The 21,710-nt window shown below is 37.2% G+C and overlaps 1 protein-coding gene across 4 annotated transcripts in view; it reads left to right on the forward strand.

Annotated features, from left to right (window-relative positions):
* Positions 1-20,172, forward strand: part of LOC124220521 (semaphorin-1A) — a 231,184-nt gene extending 211,012 nt beyond the window's left edge. For 3 of the 4 annotated variants that reach the window (XM_046629562.2, XM_046629561.2, XM_046629560.2), the window contains 6 exons: positions 4,580-4,928; positions 5,096-5,178; positions 5,280-5,378; positions 5,612-5,896; positions 7,728-7,871; positions 10,674-20,172. In XM_046629562.2, the coding sequence (XP_046485518.1) occupies positions 4,580-4,928; positions 5,096-5,178; positions 5,280-5,378; positions 5,612-5,896; positions 7,728-7,871; positions 10,674-10,990 (1,277 nt within the window). In that variant the 3' untranslated portion in view covers positions 10,991-20,172. The remainder of the gene's footprint in view (positions 1-4,579; positions 4,929-5,095; positions 5,179-5,279; positions 5,379-5,611; positions 5,897-7,727; positions 7,872-10,673) is intronic. The other variant, XM_046629563.2, reaches the window with a different exon arrangement.
* The last annotated feature ends 1,538 nt before the right edge of the window (positions 20,173-21,710 follow it).

Raw genomic sequence — 21,710 nt, forward strand, 5'->3', positions numbered from 1 at the left:
AACGTCGAAGCAACCATTTGGCAAACGCAAATGACGGCGAGACGTCGTAAATTTTCGACAAAACTTTCAACGGTCAGTTGTCGCCGTTGGGTCGGGAATAATTCCGAGCCCTTTACTTCCCGGTGTTTACCTACCCAGAATCCGACTCTCTAATCTTCCTTTTGAATAGCGCGGCACGTTCCCCGCCGGGTTTCGAATTTCGAATTTCGGTCCATTTCCCCCCCCCCGCCCTTGAATCCCGTACCTTTCATAGGCCGCCTGTAAAATCATCTGGAAAATTGTTTCGAAGTGTTCGTAATCAAATATGCCTGGAAAAACAAAGTGCTGTGTTTTAAATTGCTCCAACGTCACGTCTGTGCGTCATAGGTTACCAAAAATGAAAAAGATGTATTTCTTGTATGGAAACATCCAACTCAACACCCGAGATGTGTAGCCAAATTAGCGACGAACATATCGTGTCTGAATCATCCATTTTATATTACCCTTCTTTTGGTAATGATTTTGTAAAACACGTGAAACATTATTCCGTACTATAAATTTGAATTTCCCGCTACCGATTATTAGCCTCTTTAATACCGATTGCTACCACAGCAAGGTATGTGGCGCTGACTGCAGGAAAACTTATCCCCACCTCGGAGCACCGCAGATACGCTTTTGTTTGTTTCTATTCCATGCGTATTTGTTTCTTCTTTTCCTTCTTCTACTTCTCTTCGCCGTTTTAGTCCAGTTGGTAATTACTAAAAAAAAGACAAGCTTAAATTGAAGTTCATAAATAACACAGTTTTCATTTTCTACTCGTTGCGGGGAGGTTATGGATAGTCTAAATTCAGAATTTTGAAAACTTTCCGCGGTAGCTTCGGCCGCCATTTTGGATTTTCTCGTTCAAGTCGAAAAATATTGATCGTAGATAAAGAATTTTCATGATCCAAGTCGTAGAGTAGTTTCGACTAGTACAGTAGTAAATCAGAAGATGATAATAGGCGAGTTATTTAACAGAAATAAATTCCCCCGTAAATTGAAGATGGTGGGCGAAATGCTATCGCAGAAACTGATCGAAATTCCGTATTTAGACCGGTAATTAACCTCGTCAACGATTGAAAAAAGATAATTGTGATATAGAAAAATTGTAATGTCAAATATACGTTTTAAATGCATTATTTCGGTATACCTGCACTCTTATTCAATACGCGTCTCGTGTGGTCCGCGTTGATCGACCGAGCGAAAGGATCTAACTCATTTCCATTGTTCCCGATATTTACCGCCGTTAAACCGGCCGCGAATTCCATCTAGGGATGTTAAAAGAGCCGCGGACCTCCGGGAAAGAGGGAATCGAGAACCGAGGGATGCGATTGAGCGGAAATAAATCTTTCGAATGATCAATAGTTCGCCGATTGTCCCGTATTGCCGGAATTTAGGACCGAAACCGGATTCTTGACTCCCCATATTCACCCGTTCCATTTTCAGTGTTACGGAAATTTGATAATATCCCTTCTAATAACCGCCGTTCCTCTAAATAATGATTAATCCGATTCGAACACGTTTAAAAATGTACTGAATCGCGTCAAGTCTTACGAATTTGATACGATCAAAGAGAACTGACTGAAATCTACACATATTTCTCAATCAATATTCCGCAACTCCAAATTGTGGAGTAAGCCTTAAAGTCGTCGCGGTGGGTAAGTAAAAGAGTAAAGGGGAAATTGAAAATCGTGACTAGAATGAGGAGAAATTGATTTTGCGAATTGAGTCGAGAGAAGAAGAAGAAAAAAGAGGACATCATGTTTCGGTGCGGTCAGCGAGTATTCAAAGTGATTGAACCTGGAAGAAAAAGCACGTTGGCACTCTCTAATTCGGGCTGATGAGAATAGCTAGCCGAAAAGCCGATTAAAAAATGCGACTACTCGATGGCTGATAGAAATTATTCGAGGCTTTCGTTGCTTTCGTTGCGAGTCTGGACGACTCTTGTTTGCCGTCAAAAATGGATGCTGTAATATCGTGTAAACACCGGGTGTGCCCTGTTCTTCGTCATCGTGGGATGTAAACTTTGGCTCGTGGCGAACGGCGGACTTAGCCAACTTCACAAATAAGACCGCTGCTCTCCGGCTTTCAGCTTCGGAGCAAGCAAGCAAAGACGTCTGGGGCTTGCAAGCTCACCGTTATACGCCAAGCTCACCCGCTTGGAATATCCGCTTTATGCCCATGCAGTAGGTAAAATACTCGACACACGAGGGTGAAAAGACTTTGCGAAAATCCTGGCGCATGGATGCACCCGACTTTAAAAAGAAAAAAAGAAGAAAAGAAGAAATTGGTTTATCCAGCCAGGCGAATCGCGCAGGATAAATACACGCGCTGAATGTCATTTTTCTGTACCAGCTGCGGGAGAAAAAGATTCTTCAAATTTTAATACCACGAAACAAAAGTATTCTTGGCTGTTTTTTAATGGTTGGGAAAACCGATTGGTTACAGTAGTTGGAAAATTTTGTCACTCACTTTTTAGTTAGTCACTCTCCACCTTTTCCGTGCAATCAGCCGTGAAAAGCTTCGCTTTGACAAATGAATACTGAAAATATCCATTTTTGAATCTAACACTGTTAGAAATGCCAAAAACATTCTTTAGAAGTTCATACCATTTTGGTATTGATTTTAAGACCACTAGTGTCAAGAATCAACCGATTCACACCGATGACGTTCAATTTTGCACTAATCGGTGTGGACTTTTATTGCCAGTATGAATTTTCTGACAGTGTAAGTAACGGAAAGCATTTGTCACAAAAAGTGAAGATATTTGAGAATCCTTCGTCGATTCGCTTCGTCAAATCGATCGATTACATGCAAGACTTCAACTCCCTGAGATTGATCTCAAGATTGAAATGATCATCCTTTGGGAATGCAATTATTATCGTAAGGATGAACACATCGTGTCTCGTGTCAAAAAGAGACCATCACGAAGGTTTGATCAATCGATGAAAGTGGACAGATAGAAAGATCGTATACGTATATACTATACGTATGTCGACGTTGGAAAGGGAATGTAGGAAGAGGAGTAATCAGAGGGATGGACGATCGAGAAGAGAAGAGAAAAGAAGAGACGCGGAGAATCGCATCGCCTAGACGACAGTTGCAACATAGCGTGATTTGGCAACGGCCCATACGCCACCGTTTTGTCTACCCTCAGTCCTGGCTCTCGGCCAAATCCGTAGAATTATATAGGTTTGGTACACGTACGTCGGCCTCGGGAATATCCCGCCACACTGCTGCAGGGTACATTACCTGCCCACCTGCCAACACATCACCGACCATCCGCGTCCAGCTTTACCATCGAATATAATTCTTCGGTCTGGGATCACCGTCCCTTGTTTATTTATAGTTTTATTGTTATCCACGATTCTTCTTTTTCCCACTTTATTCTACGTTCACAGTGACGCAATTTGGAAGTGCTGATTAAGGTGGCTCCGACACTCGGTGCCTATTTGCGTGGGGCCTTAAGCAAGGCCCAAAATTTTTTCAGTAATATACACGCTTTTCATCGTACACCGGCATAATTCGATGTAACAATTACTCCTTGTATGGGGATAAATAAAAAGCGGAGAATAGGAATGACTTCACGTTACGGTACCGCATACGGAATAACGGCAACGTCGCGATTGTTCGTCTCAATCCCACCGCCGGTTTATTCGTCGCACTCATTGATGATCATGAGACTAGCCTAACCCTGTGGTTCGCATTGTTCTCACGCATGCGCTCTGGCGTTATAAACATACCACGTGATATCTGCGACGTTGCCGATTCCCGAGGCAGTTACAAAATCCTTCTCAACTACCAATTTTTCGACACTTCAACAACGAATATCTTTTTATCGAAGTCGTTGACTCTGCACTTTATTGTTGTATTTGCAATCATCGTGATCTAATTAACGTTATTCTGGTTTTTCGTCAACATCTGTTCGGTAAATGCAGAGATATTACTCGCCCCGTGTTCCGCAGAGGTAATTCTCCCCTATGCCTTGTGTTAAAAATCCGATTTTCAACTATTTTTATCTCCCTTATCTGGTCTGAAATTTCGCATGGATAAGAATGAGTCATTTATCTATGATGTTATAAAAAATTGTTTTTCTCTGTTCACGACCCGTGTTCGTGTTCGAGCCACCTTAACTCGTACCGCATTTGATGATTATTTTCCATTGATGGCATCGTTGTTCTTCAAAGATGATGCTAACGGGTTGGCTAGACAAGGTTTTCTGGAACTCATTTTGATCATCAGCAATTGAATGTAAACCATTTCGATACGATAAAGATTATTTTCGACTAGCAAAACGAGCCTCGGAAAGCTTGTATATCGGATGACGAGTACAAAGCTTTTGTATGTTCCCTGAAATTTGTCCGACCAATTAATGATTCATCGCAAAGATGACGAAGCGTTCTTCTGAAAAATGACATGTACTATAGAAAGTTTTCGACAATGCAATTTCGCAAAGAGCTTGAACAAAGTTGTTCCGAAAGCGGCAAAATTGTTCGCAAAATACAAGAACGCAATTTTTTGATGCGTCGTTTCTTCGTTTGAATGTTTCATTTTATTTCAGAATCTACGAGCGACGTGACGGAGGGTATTTATGCTGGGGAACAAACTCAATTGATCTACGGCGTGTTTACAACCCCCGTGAATTCGATCGGTGGATCAGCAGTCTGCGCGTTCACAATGCGAAGTGTCTTAGAGGTCTTCCAGGGGGCCTTCAAGGAACAGGAAACCATCAACAGCAACTGGCTTCGCGTTGTTCCAGAAAAGGTACCCGAGCCCAGGCCTGGAGCCTGCGTAAACGACTCGAGAACCCTGCCTGACGTCACCGTCAACTTCGTCAAGGCCCATCCCCTAATGGACGAGGCGGTTCAACCCTTCTTCTCGCTTCCGGTTATCACTAAAGTTAGCTTCAAGTGAGTTGAAATCTCTGTATTATAATCGCACGATCATCCACATTTCTTAACTCTTTTTTGTTTTTACTTTCTTCGCAGACCCAATTATCTCTCCCTCGTTTCTTTTTGTATAAAATGTCTTTAAAGAAAGACAGATAAACACTTTAAGCATCTTGATATCTTTTCAGCTATAGGTTTACCAAAATCGCCGTCGATCCTCAGGTCAAGGCGCTCGACGGCAAGGCTTACGATATTCTCTACATAGGGACAGGTAACTTTTGAGAAACAGATAAACTCCCATTTTCAGGACATACTAAACCATGAAACACCATTCAAGTAAACTAAACATCTTTCAACTTGTATCTCTTTCAGACGAAGGCAGAGTCCTCAAAGCGTTGAACACTCAGGCTGTAAACACCCGTGAAAAAGTCGCCCAAGTCATCGTCAGTGACGTCCAAGTCCTGAAATACGGTATTTACTAACCGTCATTGACGAATTCATCTTACCGGACATTGTTAAACTCGCGATTTTCTTTTTTTTTTTGTTTTACCCTGCATCTGAAAGATGATTTTCATAGCTGATACCTTCTTGTAACCATTGCGATAAATTGACGTCAAGGATTTGGTTAAATTGATAATGAAACGGTACTACTAGTAGTAATCGCAAACCATAGTAACGATCATCTTTCGATTTCCGTACAACAGGCCAGCCGGTGAAGGACTTGCAGATCGTCCACCTGGCAGGTGAGGCGAGTAAACTGGTTGTAATCGCTGACTCGGAGATCCGAGCTATTCCGCTTCACTACTGCGATACCTTGGCAGCAAATTCTTGCGCTTCCTGCGTTGGTCTTCAGGATCCCCATTGCGCCTGGGACGCGATGACGAAGCGCTGCGTTGCCGTGCCGAACAAACTGCACGACAACGACGCGGCGAAGACATCCTTCCAGGATATCGCCACCGGGAAGCACAAAGGGTGCGGATACGATCAGGGTACGAATTTTTCGCAACGTGTGAAATACGCCTTCGCTGTTGTCTCTATGTAATTTTTTTTTTACTGGGTGACCTAGTGGTGGTGGTGGTGGTACAATTGAGGAGGAGATGTAAAAAAGTAGCATTCAAAAAACAACAACAACAAAAAAAAGAATGTTTTACATAACGCAAAATATGTGTTATCCCTTTTTTCACATTTGGGTTCGTAATGTAAAGTGACCGTTTCAGCGATGCTGAAGAGTTAGTCGCGACTGCGCATGCGCGTCGTACAATAAAGAGCGTTTTCAAGTCCTACGAGTTGAAAATCGTCTTTTCTGTACTCCGCGCATGCGCAGTCGCAAAAAAATCTGACCATACGCGACCCTAACCTCAATTTCGTGATTTGCGAAAAAACACATAACATACTCTTGTTGCACAGAGAAGAGTGTGCAACAAAATAGCAACGGTCATTTCGCCTCGCGTATTTGCTATATTCTTGTTCGACTTCAGCTGCAACTCATATTGCAAACTTACGGTCAGCCCAAAAAGACCGAGTTTGCTTCCTTGTTACGCAATGTACTATTGTTTATAAAACATTGGCCTTGCACGTACATACTTGCTGAAGGAATTTTTTTATTGGAAAAAATTAAACTTACAGCCCTTTTTTAATTCTCGTCCTCAATTATCGCTGATTATTATTTTACATAGTCTTACACCTTCGCATATCTATACATTTCTTAATTCTTGTTTTTTTTTTTTTCTCGTCATTCGGAATGGTCAATCTTATTTTATATCTTTGTTTCTTTGAATGATAGTTTTGCTGGTTGTTTTATCTTGGTTTTTTTTTTTTTTTTTCGTAGTCGAGGATCATATTACTGATCGGTATAATCGAATTCACGTTTGTTGAATCGAATAATTTACAGACCTAGGCAAAACTTGCCCGCTACGCGTGTGTAATATTCATGTTTATCCGATTGCTGCAAGATTCGTTGCATCAAGTATTCAGGCTCATAATTTTTTTTTCTTACTTATTGTTTCATCGCTTATTCGTAATGCCTTGCTCGTCATTAACAATGCTTTGAAATATATTCATATTTTGTTTTAAATCTATGTTCTCTGCCACATCGCCTTAATTTTCCATCAATTTCTAATCCTCGTTACTTCACCGTCGTTATTATTATTAGTTACATCTTTACACTATAAATTACAGATATTACAAGAACCTGTTTTCGACTCTTACTTTTTCCTTCTTCTCGTACAATTTCTTTTCCTTTTTCCCACCGTTTGCGTGAGTTTTAGAAATAGTAACGCTGAGCATGCCAGGTAATGATCATTGTAAATTGTTACAAACTAAACTGTTATCAATTCATTAATCCGATAGTCAATCAATATTATTTACTTATAAAATGGTGAATACGTGAAATAGACCTTCGGAATGGAATTGAGTGAAAATACTGAACAATACCGTCTAATACGATAGCTTCTCCATTTGTTGAGTTATTTTATTTTATATTAATTTCTACCCAACGTGCTCCTCAAGTTTTTATCAATTTTTACTTTCCTCCCTTAAGGAGGAGGTGAACAAACAACGGGAACCGTAGTAAAATTTTTCATTATTACTCTTCTTCTTCGTTATTTGATATGACAACTATGATTCTTTTATTTATATATCTCAATATACTTTTCGCGCACCAAAGTTTGATTAAGGAACTCTTAAAAAAAAGTAACAAAAAAGTGCCGGTCCGAAGATTATTTATCTTTCTACAAATTTTTTTTTTTATACATATATATATGAACAGAAAAAATTGTGAAAAAATTACTGCAGTTACGTGGATCATAAATATTGCTTCAGAGTTGGCGAAACCCGCGCAACCGGTGGTTCCGCCACGTGCCGGGTGTTGCGAGCAGCCCGACGAACGTGAGAACGAAATAGTCATCGAGTTGGATCGAGAAAATCAGTACAGTCGTACTCAGCCCAGAGCCAATGAACCCCAAGGTAAAAAACAAAAAAACAAAAAAACAAAAAAAAAAGGAAATAAAAAAAAAGACAACAAGCAAAAAGGAAACGGTCGAAGAAATCGGAACGATAAGATACAACAACAAAATAAAAATAACGAGACAAGGATAAAATAAAATAATTAGACGATGAATGCATACGAAATAGAATTCATCAGTGAGGGGTTGTTAATGCAAGTGGTGTGAGTTATTTAGACCTTTGGTGAATCATTCTGGTTTTGAACGTAAGCTTGATACAGAACGAAGGAAAATAATACGCAATTATCCTGACACCGGAATTGCTAGTAATTTCAAACGCGAATTCCTTTTCTCGTGAAAAATTAGGTAAAATAACTGAGTTACACAACTTCCATTCTCAACCACTCAATTATACCATTGATGCAAAAATCATCACCTCAAACATTCCGTGCAACAGCTTTTGCAGTGTTATCATTACTCGTTTACAGTGTGAGTATGTATATTATTCACAAGTAATATACCGTTGAGTGAAACGTGATAATTGTTTGAGCCAGTTGACCATCGCTAAATATACACATTTGTATACGCATACATTTCTATGTGTTCATATCGTACCATTTCCTGTACGTTTTCTCTCGACTCTTCATCATACGCAGATATATTGTTGCTCTATGTGTAATACTAACGTCAGTCAATCGTTTTTGTTCTATCGTTTTACAGTCGGTACTTTCGCGTTTAGTGTGCAGTTTCGTATAACCATACCTCTACTTTATTATTATACGTACGAATTGTACCTACGCCTTATGTTGATTGCGCAAGTTTACAAGCGCAGCGATATACCAACTCTGTATAAAATTTTATTACCCATAGAGATTACGTTGAGGCAATAAACAGGCCTTTCGCGCCTTGCCGCTAGGCACTTTTTTATACAACTCTTGATCGTGCGAATGGCGTGGGATGCAGATTATATTGTATGCAAATTTTTTTAACGTTACATTTTTTCCATTCAATTTAACCGGAGGTTTTTTTCGACTCATTCGCTCTCCGGCGAGAAAATTGGCTATGGGTGAAAATTGAATAATAACATCGCAATTGGTCTCTAATTTCTGATCGAAATAAAGTTATCCGTTATCTGTTTTTATCGATTTCATCAAAAATTTAATTTCCCCAAAAAAATGTGGTCGAGGATTGAGGTAGAGGTAAAAAATTGTCGAGAACTGTGGAAGTTCGAAGTTTCATAATTTTCAACACAATCTATTTCTAGCTACTGCACCGTACGTCGTCTGCTAAAATTTAACGCGCACGCGCTACAATCCGAGAGCGACTGTTTGCCAGGGCGACAAACTTTCAAACTTAAACATTTTTCACCGTTGTCGGCATTCGGCACAACTACCACCGACAATTACGAATATTTTTTTTGTCGGACAGTTGGTGAGCGTGGAAAACAGTTGCTCTCCGATTCTAGCGCATGCGCATTAAGTTACAGCGGATAACAGACCGTGCAGTCGCTGGCAATTCACTCTCTCTACGCATTTCCTTATTTACGTAAATTTACCGTGACCATTTTCATTGCCTAGTTATCTGATTATCGCTCGAGTTGTACTCGCAACAACTGCGTAATAAAAAGCTGAACTGTTTTAGCGGTAAGAAAGAAGAATCGTCGGCTTTACTTTGTATGCAAAGTTCTTCGAATCCTCGGGGAATAAACAATATTAAAAAAAAAAAAAAAAAAACAAATTCGAAACAACAACGAGACTCGATGAACGAATGAAAGATTTGCTTTTCGAATATAAAAAATTAATGCTGCACTTTTGACAAGTTTTAGATTAATGACGCAAAATTATTTCCTCCACACGTTAGTTTTCTTTTCTTTCTGACGTTCAAAGTTCCTCAAAGTCGTTACTCTACTTTTTCTCCTTTTTTCTCCATAGCTGCATTTTTATTATCATTCTTTTTTTTTTTTTTCTTACATATTTTCTCGAAACGTTGGTAGTTTCATATGTGGGCTTAAGTAGCGAACGAAAAATATGTTTTACTGTTCACTAATCAAATTGCCTAATTTGATAATATTCTTATCTTTTTTCACCTTGTTAACTTAATATTGTTCTATTCTTTCTCATTTTTATTAAACTTTACTTCAATCGCCTTATTAATTGAACATGTCTGTTATATGCGTCTGTTAGAAAAGTAGCCTGTAACTATAATTGTTATTATAGATATTTGCCTTTTACTCACAGCTAATGGTCGTTAATTCTTCACGAGTTTTGCATATAAAGGATTGCTTCGATTCTTCTTATTAAACCGTAAAAAAGGCAGCGTAATAACCGTTTTTTTACTCACTTATATGAGAACGGGAAATAATGTTTAAAAATTTGAAACTTGTGAAATAGACTTTGTAAAGTTAGACCCCGTTTCGCGATTTTAATCCTTTTCAATAATTCAGGAAAATTGATGATATAAAAGAAAAAAAAAAAATTTAACGGTCGAGAGAATTGTGAAGAAAACGAACGCAACAAACGTGACGACAAAACGATTCGAAATAAAAATAAAGAGGACAAGTGTGGATAATTTATTGGAAAAACATTTGAAAGGGACGAAAAAAATTGTCGTACTTACACTGTAAAAAAAAAAAAAAAAAAAAAAAAAATGCGGTGTAAACTTCTGTACAACATTTTTTGATCTGAACCTAACACTGTTTGATATCGATCTGAGTAAATTGTTCCACAGTAGTCCACACCGGTCACTATTTGACAGTTTTTGACAGTCTACGATCTGGGAAATTTAAGAAACCGGCCTGTGTCCAACAAAGAATTTCTTTTTCCAGGTGTTATCGTGACGCCGGTAGTTTATTCGGCGCAGACGTTGACGGGCGCGTTACTGGGAACATGCCTGTTTTCCCTGCTGGCCGGTTTCGCGTCGGGTTTCTGGTTTTCCCAGAGATTACGAGGCACGGGTTACCCGGATCCGCCGGAGCAGCGACAGCAGCTGAATCGGTTGACGGAGGGTCCGGAGTCACCGGGCTACAACAACAAGTCTATAAACCTCGTGCTGAACGTACCGCCGAAGAACCCGAACGGAAAGAACGCGAACTCGTCGGCGGAGAACAAGCCGATGCAGAAGGTGAAGAAGACCTACATATGATACAGGAAGAGGCAGCCCGTCTGAGCCCTAAGTAATCGCCTGATGGACTCGAGCTCGTCCGAAACCGGAACCGAATCCGGCGGAACCAAGAAGCCCTCGTCGTCGAGCATCAACAGGCGGTCTTCCTCGGGCGATACGACAACGGCCGCACCGACGTCTTCGACTTCCGTTACCGTCGTAACTTCCGGGGGTAGGAAAAAGAGGAAGAGGACAAAGCAGCCGGCCTGCGGTAAGAGGGACCGGAACTTCTTGGAGACTTTATCGCCGACGGAGACGCGGCTCGGCGCTGTTAGAGATCCGTCTGTCGGCTCTAACCGCGATCACTACATGATAGCCACCCTGGGCCATCAGGGCGACGAGGGCTCGATGTTCAACCCGCAATTTTTACCGAACTTCAACGACATGGTCAAGTGCATTGCTCAGTACGAGGCGAAGAACGGACGAGTTATTATTCCCGAGACGATGTTCGCCGACGAAGAAGAAAAAGAAGAGGGCGAAGAAGGAGTCGAGCAGATGTATCGTTGGGACGATTCCGGGGGTGACAAGGAGGGCGATCGCGGTTTTTACCAACGTCGGAAAAAACCGATACAAACGTCGTGCGGCGACGAACTCGTCGCGAATTATCCTCAGCTAAGGATCTGCCTCCAGGACGAAGACGCCCTTGAATCGCAGTCCGAATGCTCAACGGCCGAACTTCAGATTCGCGGCTTCTTGGGTAACAGCGACAACGACGACGTAAATGACGATCGCCAGAGCACAGCTTCTAGGTACAATTTGGACCGTTCGACGTCACGGGATAACGATGATGTCATGATGATGACGATGATGATGATGATTCGCGACGAGGCGAGAAATTGATTAGGAATACCGCGGGCGTTCTCGCTTGTTGTTTTTCGTTTATTTTATTTTTTTTTTTTTTTCTTTTTCTCAATTTACGTAAAACGTTTCATTCGGTTTCGACCGATATGCTCGTTTCGGTAAAACCGAATAATTTTTACCGAAAATTCTCGACCGTACGTTTTCTTTTTCTCTTATCATTCACGTACTTCGGATGCGATGTGAAATTGAATTCGGCAAATGTGTAGTCTGGCAACTGCACGGGTTTCCAATTTTTTACAATGGTACGTCAGGATTTTCACTATACGATTATGCAGAACAGGGAACAATCTGATCACCTTATCTCACGGAGTCTTAATGAAACCAAAAAAAAAAAAACCGATTTTGATATAAGTAACGATATGTGTTTTACGTGAAAACGAAAAAGTAAGCAAGCATGTGCCAAATGATTCGTTAGAAAGTCAATTTTACTTTAACTTGTACTTTGGGTAATTTGGTTTGTTGCTGTTTTTTCTTTTTTTTTTTTTAAATTTACCTTTCACGGTAACGAGGCTCGGGATGTTTTAGAACGAAACAGAAACGGTAAGAAAAAAAAAAAAAAAAAATTGGGAAAACCGATGTAACGGAAGTAACAGAAACCTGTGCGGTATCCGGACTACCCGTATACGGGTAAACGATAATAAAATAAGGGTGAGAAAGAAAACGAAATCGTCTGAACGTGAATACGTTGTACGTGTAATAAATAAAGACAGATGCCCGGAGAGACAGTCTCTACGTAGTAATACCAATGTACGGAGAAGGCGTAGTAGATTATATCGTGTAAGTATTGGGAAAAAAAAAAAAAAAAAAAATGTGATACAATGGAGAACTGTGTTCGCGTTTAGTGCCGGCTGCCCCTCCCCCCCCCCCCCCCCCCCTCACTCTGCCACCGCCACCCCCGTGTTGTTATTCTAGTTAACGTGTGAATAAAACGACGAGAGAAGAGGATGACGACGACGACGAAGCTAACAAAAGAAAGGAATGAAAGAAAGAAAGAAAGAAAAAAAGAAATAGATTTAGTTGACAGTGAATGAAAGTAAAACGGAGAGTGAGAATGAGAGAGAGAGAGAGAGATTTAGAAAAAATTACGAATATTATGTTGAGTAGTACTTAAGCATTCGCAGCAAACGAGGCGTGCCTTCCGTAATAACCTTTATGTATATTTCTCGTGAGTTTGTACGATGCGACAAAGAGAAAAAAAAAAAAAAAATCGATTGCAAGAAGATGAGAAAAAAGAGACGGAAAAATAAATAAATAAATAAACAACACGGTGACTCGTTTATACTGTAATAATATTATGCAAAGGGGGGGGGGGGGGGAAAGAAGCTTTGAGGAAGACAGCTTGAGTAAGAATTTGAAAGCCGGGTATCCAACCGACGAATCGCTTCGATCACGAAACCTTACCCGCGCCGTCGTCGATTGCCTGTAATACAAAAACTTAGATTATAAACGTATACGTATATTATATAATACGACATAGATTTACTGTAAATAATGTATCGGATCGCGGCGAAAAACGGAACGAAAGATACAAATCGATTATTGTTATAGCTTGATTAATATAATATGCTGTAATGCGGATATGTAAGACATATACCTTATATTGTACAGCGTACGCACGCGGAAACAGACAGTGAATTACATTAAAATCGTCTAACAACAGAGTATAATAACGACCTTCGATTGAAATAAATTAACTGAGGAACAATTTTTAGAAGAGTGAAAAAAAAAATGAAAAAAAAACAAGAAACGTACATGTAATCAAGGGACAATTATTGACGATACGATTGTAACCGCAAAAATAAAACTACAGCTCGATCGCAGAATAAAATTATTTTAACGATAAAAATGTTCAATAACGATATTGATTATACGATTGATAAAAATTTAATAATAATAATAATGATGATAATGATATTCTAGTATTCAAAGAAAAAAGTATGTAAATATTCGACGAATTATTAGAAGGAAACGGAAAATCCGGTTATAGTTTACGCATTATCGTTGAATAGTTGAGCGTCGGAATTTCGTGAGAATTCTGTGAGAATGAGTGAAAGATTTTTTTTTTTTTCTTTCTTTTTCTTCCCTCGTTTCGGGGTTTTCTTTTTTTATAGACACGCCGGGTAGAAATAAAAATATATATATATATATATATATATATATATTGTGAACAAATAACTACATACAAACGAATAATGTAAATACTATTACGCTATATTATAGTACGTTCAATCGACTGGGCAGTCGTTGCAAAATGTAAATTAACACATTGTATTATACATACACTATATGATAACGCGTCGTAAATTAACGCCATAATCGTGCTGGTACATTTTTCATTAGTCTCTTCTATTTTGATTTCGTTTCTTTTTCTTTTCTTTTTTTTTTTTTTTTTGTTTTTCTCTCTCTCCTTTTTTGTTATTTTCACTCCTTGTCGGAAAGATGTTATTATCTATAATTATAATAACAATTACCACGATTACAGGTGCGTATAATCATCTCTTCGAAATTTACGTTCGAAGTACATAAGTTATTATTATTGTTGTTGTTGTTGTTGTTATTATTAGTTATTATTATTATTATTATTGTTAGTTATTATTATTATTAGTAGTATATGCAGTATAAATATATTTTAAGTACAATTATAAGCGGCAGCTATGAATATACACAATATCTACGTTATTAATTCTCGCGTTTAAAGTTAAATTACGGTAATAATAGCTAGTATTAGTTATAAGTATGATGACAAGTATATCGTAATGAAAAAGTGAATAATAATAATAATAATAATAACAACAATAATAATAATAACAATAATAATAACAATAACAACAACAACAACAACAACAATTGTAAGAATTACGCAGTATAAGTATTATAAAAAAAAAATAAAGAACAATCGTTTCGATCCTCCGCAAGAGATTACGTGTTTCGTGTATGAGTACAGGACGGAAAAGTATTAAAATTTTGATCACACGTTTTCAAAACTATGAAAAATTTGTTTGATAAAATTAAACAAAGGCCGCAAAAAAAAAAAAAAAAAGAATTCTTCCGAAAGATCTGAAAAATCTGTCACGATTCAAATGGATATTTGAGTTGCAGAGGATCGAAAGTAATTACGATCATTAATTACACGTTGGATTTTAATATTTGAGAATATCGTTGAAATGTTTTTTTCACAACTTGTACTGCGTACGGATGAACATTCCATTGAAAAAAAAAAAAGAAATGAAGAAAAAAATAAATTCGTAACAAAGAAAAAAAAAAAAAAAAAAAGAAACAACCGCGGGACTGCCAACCACGCAGAAAATAGTGTAAATTTTATATACATATATATATATATATCTATGCGTATGTATTAAAATTATAAATTTTATAATATTATGTATGGTACGTAAATGCATATATTATTGGAATCTGCCTAGATTTATCATGAAAAAAAAAAAAATCCGCACTGCCTAATTGTTCATTATTATCATTCGTACGAATTGTTGATCGGTTCCGTACGCGAGTTTAACTTCTTCGGACGAAGAAACGTTTTTTTTTTTTTTTTTTGTGTGTGTTTGTTATTTTTTTTATTTTCTTCAAATTTTCAAACTAACAAAAATATTTTCCACTCATCTTTATAGGTACTGACAATTGTACCGTAATATACACGTATGTAAGGACACGCAGCGTACCTATTTAAAATAATGTAAATGCTCGTAGAATGCCTTTTAATTATCATTATTATTATCGATTGATATCGGTTTCATGAATTTTTTTTTTTTTTTTTCAAATCTAATAGAAATCACGCTGTGTAACGAGATACAAGCACTGTACCTGTGGCATTGAAAACGAAATCTAACACATTGCACCGAAGGGCGTACGATTGAAAATAATTGAATATTTTGCCATTCGCATACGCAATTGCCTAGCTTTACAGAAGAAATTGTAATAATTATATCGATGATAAATGATGTTGATAAATTTTAGACGAAATCCCCTCCGATTCATGAACGTATAATTTAATGAAAATGTTGTAAGTTTAGGTGTCTTCGAACAAATTCAGATATTGTTAAAAAAAAAAAAAAAAACATTACACGCGAATTGATGGGAGATGAATAAGATGAAAGATAGCCGAGATTGAAATTGAGATGAATGATATTTTATACACTAATTCCATTCGCGTTCGCTACAAAAAGATGATTATTGTCATTGTTATTATTCTTGTACCGATCGTGACTGTAACAATGATACGAAATGCTTGTAATTAGTGTCTAGAAAAAATTACGAGGTCTAACAGGCTTTGGGCAGTATATAAATATACATGTACGCAAGTTGAACTATATATATGTATAAATGCACACATATATATACATATAATGTAATATTTTTATGAATTTTCAATCTCGTTATTGCAATATTATTTTATTGGCATGAGTAAAAATTAAATAGTATAACGTGAACGAAAACAAGAAATAACAAATATATATATATATGTATACAGCTTTAAACTACTTATGATTAAATATATTATATAGCATTAGTACAAATCGTTATATTATATTGAAAAATGATTATATACGTTTGTAGTGGCCTTCAATTATAATTATTGTCGATACATATTATACATTATACGATGATGTATAAGGAATAATGTGATTTTGATTCATTGCAGTTACGCATGTTACATGCGTGTTGTATTATGTATGATATATACATACATATATATATATATATATATATACATATAACTAAAGTGGCTTACGATTAGATAATACTAGAAGATGGCGTCAGATCCGTAAATCGATATCTATCGTTGATATTCAAGATAAATTATAAATTTATTTCAACCAACATTCGTCACCGGTGAATATTTTATTCACTTCGCGCAAAGATTCTTCTCCGAGCGAAAATGTCGAGTTGCGGGAATTTCCGGGTTTTTATCATCTCTTGAAAATATATCTGCTTTCTTCCGTAATTTCTTATTTCTCTCCAGGTGTTATCGGACTCGATCTGAAAACAATAGAACGGATTATTCTCTGCGGGGAAAAAAGAAAAAAAAAACAGAAAATAGAAATTGTACCCGTCGCATCTTCATCTGCAAATTTTTTGCCAATTTCGAAGATACGTCAAGTTGTACGTGTATAATTTAAATTACTTTATAATTTAATCTATCTTCGGTGTCTCGCAATATTCGCGTGCAAATTTTTTACACGATACGGTAATAAAATTTTACAACGCCGAAGCTTCTACTAGAATGACGAAGTTGGTTTTCTTTGTCTGTTTTTTTTTTCTTTATACTCTTTTTTTCTTTTTTTTTCTTTTTTTTCTTTACGCCTTAAACACAAACGCAGGGAGACGCGAGAAAATATTCATCGTAGAATAAATGTCTTTTGCAATATTTCACCGCCGTCTAATCTCGGTTTACAGAATACTTGTGCAAGTGGTCTTATATCGCGAAATTAGACGGATATATTTGCGGGTGGAAAAAAATTTCACCGAGGTTGGTTGAGCGTTACACGTTGTTAAAAAGAAAATATTTCCATTCACGGTGCAAATGAGCGCGGAACGCAGATATTAAAAATATTCTTGCGCGGTATTGCAAAGGGATGTGAAGAAGAAAAAAAAAACCTGTTAAACAATTTACCACCTTCCATTCTTCGCATACGATAAACGCAAACGAAGTCTTCAGATTTCGCGTAACGAGGTAATTTTATTTTCTTTTTCTTTTTTTTTTCCCCGCACTTTTCTCAAACCCCGCGGAAATATTTGTACAAATGATTAGTGTTCGCATTCGGAATCGCGAATAAAGGATAGGCTCGATTACGAGTTGTATGGAGACGAAAAAAAAAAAAAAAAACATTACGCAGAAGATCGAAAGATTTAGGAAAAAAGTAGATAGGAAAAATTGTGTTTAAGAAGCTGGTTGGCAGTCCGAGTGCGCAAAAAACGCTGTGCCAATAAAATTTCTGTCTTCGTTAATTTTTCACAGCTATTTTCTTTCTATTCGCATTTTCATTTAGATCGTTTTTTTTTTTTTTTTTTTTTGTTTTTAAAGGATGAGATAAATCTCTTTGTTCTCTTGCGAATAACGGTGGCTAGTTAGGATAATATTTCACACCGTATATATAGAAAGAGCCAATTTCTTTGCGCCGTGACAACTGATTGATGTATGGCTCGTGTCACTTCTTACGTTGCGATTCGAACACTTTTAGGTCGTTTCCTTGATAAATTACACGCGGTCTGATGACCGAGGAAGGCGAATTTGAAACGGTGATTTCATAAAAAAAAAAAAAAAAAGTTGTTGCATACAACTTATGATAAGAAAAGTCGATTACGCGAAGTATTTAATCCGGAAAAGTATCTGAAAACGATTATTCACGTTAGACGGATCGGAGAATCGTTTTTCCACGGCCATATTCGCATCGTTGGATGCGAATTTGAAAATTTAGAGCCTGCGCTGCGTCTCGCCAATAAAGAATAGAAATAAATCAGTCGTATTATCGAAATGCATTGCAGGAAAAGATGCGGGGCCGTTAATCATTCGATTCTCACGGCTCATCGAATTTTTATAGTTTGCGAAAAGTTGACGAGATACTTCCTACGCATTATATGGGCATGAATTATTTATTCCCGTAGGATAGATGTGATCGTCATACGCATTTTTCGACCCTAGTGATCAAATTACTGTATATTATTCGAACGAATTTTTCTTCACGTATAACATTTGTTTCATACATGTATAAAAATTTGGAAGAGGAAGAGCTGCGATTTGTTACTGAATAATAAAAACAATAATAATAATTAAACTAATAATATTGATGATAATGATAATTATAAAACGGCTATACTACATACATACATTATTAATTAAAAATAAAAACAAGAATATATGTGTGTGTGTGTATATATATATATATATATATATATATATGTACACAATATTGCATATTTAATCGAAAGGATTTTTCTATATTTTTTTATTGCTGTACATATTATACGCTCTGCTTAATTATGCCCAAGTTTTACTAATTATTATATACTTTAATATAATACTATCATTACATAGCAAACCGATGTTTTATAAGTATTTCTTCACCTCAGACTTTACCTGTATCATATATATGATATGTAATATGAACATTGATTAGGTATAATTTAGGGTAGGTTAGAAACATGTTATAATAATGTATAATAAAATTATATGCGTGCATATATTATATAGATTGTAAAGATGAGAATTCAATGAAAATAATGAGAAAATAACAAAAAAAAAAAACATGCATATACGTCAAATTACGACGTTTGAAATTCGAAACGATCCTCCACCAAACTCCGCAGTATATTTTTTTTTTTGTATTTCTTCTCCGGTACACAAACTGCTACATTTTGACCAACTCTTTTCGAAATATTAGATTTTCATCTTGCCAATCGATGCACGGTTTTACTCTAACTTTTTGTCGACGTTTTCTAACAGTATACGAAGATGATTTCGTTGAGATCAAATGAGTATTATCAAACTGAGCGGAGGGAAAAATAGAGTACAGTAATGATAATTTTTATTTTCTTCAACGGAGAAACGATGTGAACTCCACACAAGACTGAGGAGCTTGTAAATAGATGACAGATAATATAGAGCTGGGGAATTAGCCGTATTTGATATTATTAGCATGTAAGAAATGAAAAGGAAACAAAATATGTAACATTGAGATGGTTTGACAAACAGGAGATGGAAATTATTGTAAGTTTAACAACAATAAATGCAACTGTGCACTGAACAATGATTATTATTGTCGAACGAGATACTTCGTCAATATTAAATTGTATATAAGGAACAACGTTATTCCATGAATCGAAAACGCTATGTAAAAGAATCAGGTTTCGTGACAACATTACCGCTCTTTGATTGAAATTATTGGTACCTTCGTTCGGCATATTTTTTCCACTTCAGCTTCTTCAATAGTGAGGATGAGATAAATTTATGTAGATGAATGATGAGAAGTGTGAACGTTTAATAGTTTGGGAACGTTTCAGTAACAGTGTCTTGAATACCATGCTCTGTTTAAATATGGAACAGGTAATGCTGAATGTGCACCAAACATGACAAGTGTGAGCAGAATTGATGTTATTATTTTGCGATAAACAAGTAGCAAGAAAGATACATTCATATGATGTATGAAACGAGTTGTACATCAATAGGTTTAAGATGGGGCAATTGATATGTCACAAATTATGTAATTTGAGAGAAGATATATATTGCAGTGTAATAGAACCATATTGTATTGTTTTAGTAAGATGAATAAAAACAACAATGATAATCTAATACTGCATTTGTGTTACATGCTACTATTGTTATAAGTATTACCTACGACAACAAAGAGTGTCACTAAATTCATTCTGGCACGATTGAGAATCGGCTTAATTTCGACTGAAGAAATCCGGAGGGCCTTGATTTTTTTGGCGATTTTCAGATCACGGAAAATTTTTGCTCACAACACGGTTTGCAGAAGTGTTCCTCGACTAATTAGACCCTCAGGAACGCAGAAAACGTAGAGAAAAGAGCGTTGTATCAACGGGAGAGGAACGACGCTTCAAATTTTTCGTTTTTCGGCTCTAACTTCTTGTCCGCTGATCACGGCGTATTTTTTTACTTTTACTTGCCTTGCTTTTTTTTCATTTTTCGACCAAATAATTTTTAGTCTCGGATTCGATTTATACGACTCTTTTCTGACTAATTGGATGCCCGGGAACTCAGGAAACGCAGCGAAAAAAACGTGGGATCAACAGGAGAGAAATTACGAAGGAAAAAGCACCCGCTGAAAAATGTCGAAAACACAGGTCCTCGTTTTTTCGCTGTAACTTCTGATCCGTTGATCGCAGCGTATTGGGACTGCGCCCAATCGATTTCTCTCGCAAAGTTACGTCGGAATAGTGCCAGAAGGAATGCATTTCAGCACTTTTCAGAATCGCTCAAATTTTCGCCAAAAATACAAAGGGGTTCGCCTTACTTTTTTTTCATTTTTCGCCCAAAAAATTTTTGGTCTCAGATTCGATTTGGATGACTCTTTCTTGACTAATTGGACCGCCAGCAACTCAGAAAACGCGGCGAAAAGAACGTGGGATCAACAGGAGAGGAATTACGAAGAAAAAAGCACCTGCTGAAAAATGTCGAAAACACAGGTCCTCGTTTCTTCGCTGTTACTTCTGATCCATTGATCGCAGCGTATTGGGACTGCACCCAATCGATTTCTCTCGCAAAGTTACGTCGGAATAGTGCCAGAAGGAATGCATTTCAGCACTTTTCAGAATCGCTCAAATTTTCGCCAAAAATACAAAGGGGTTCGCCTTACTTTTTTTTCATTTTTCGCCCAAAAAATTTTTGGTCTCAGATTCGATTTGGATGACTCTTTCTTGACTAATTGGACCGCCAGCAACTCAGAAAATGCGGCGAAAAGAACGTGGGATCAACAGGAGAGGAATTACGAAGAAAAAAGCACCCGCTGAAAAATGTCGAAAACACAGGTCCTCGTTTCTTCGCTGTTACTTCTGATCCATTGATCGCAGCGTATTGGGACTGCACCCAATCGATTTCTCTCGCAAAGTTACGTCGGAATAGTGCCAGAAAGAATGCATTTCAGCACTTTCCAGAATCGCTCAAATTTTCGCCAAAAATACAAAGGGGTTCGCCTCACTTTTTTTTCATTTTTCGACCAAAAAATTTTTGGTCTCAGATTCGATTTGGATGACTCTTTCTTGACTGATTGGACCCCCAGCGACTCAGAAAACGCGGCGAAAAGAACGTGGGATCAACAGGAGAGAAATTACGAAGGAAAAAGCACCCGCTGAAAAATGTCGAAAA

The sequence above is a fragment of the Neodiprion pinetum genome, chromosome 5, assembly GCF_021155775.2.
Source record: "Neodiprion pinetum isolate iyNeoPine1 chromosome 5, iyNeoPine1.2, whole genome shotgun sequence".
Classification (NCBI taxonomy): domain Eukaryota; kingdom Metazoa; phylum Arthropoda; class Insecta; order Hymenoptera; family Diprionidae; genus Neodiprion; species Neodiprion pinetum.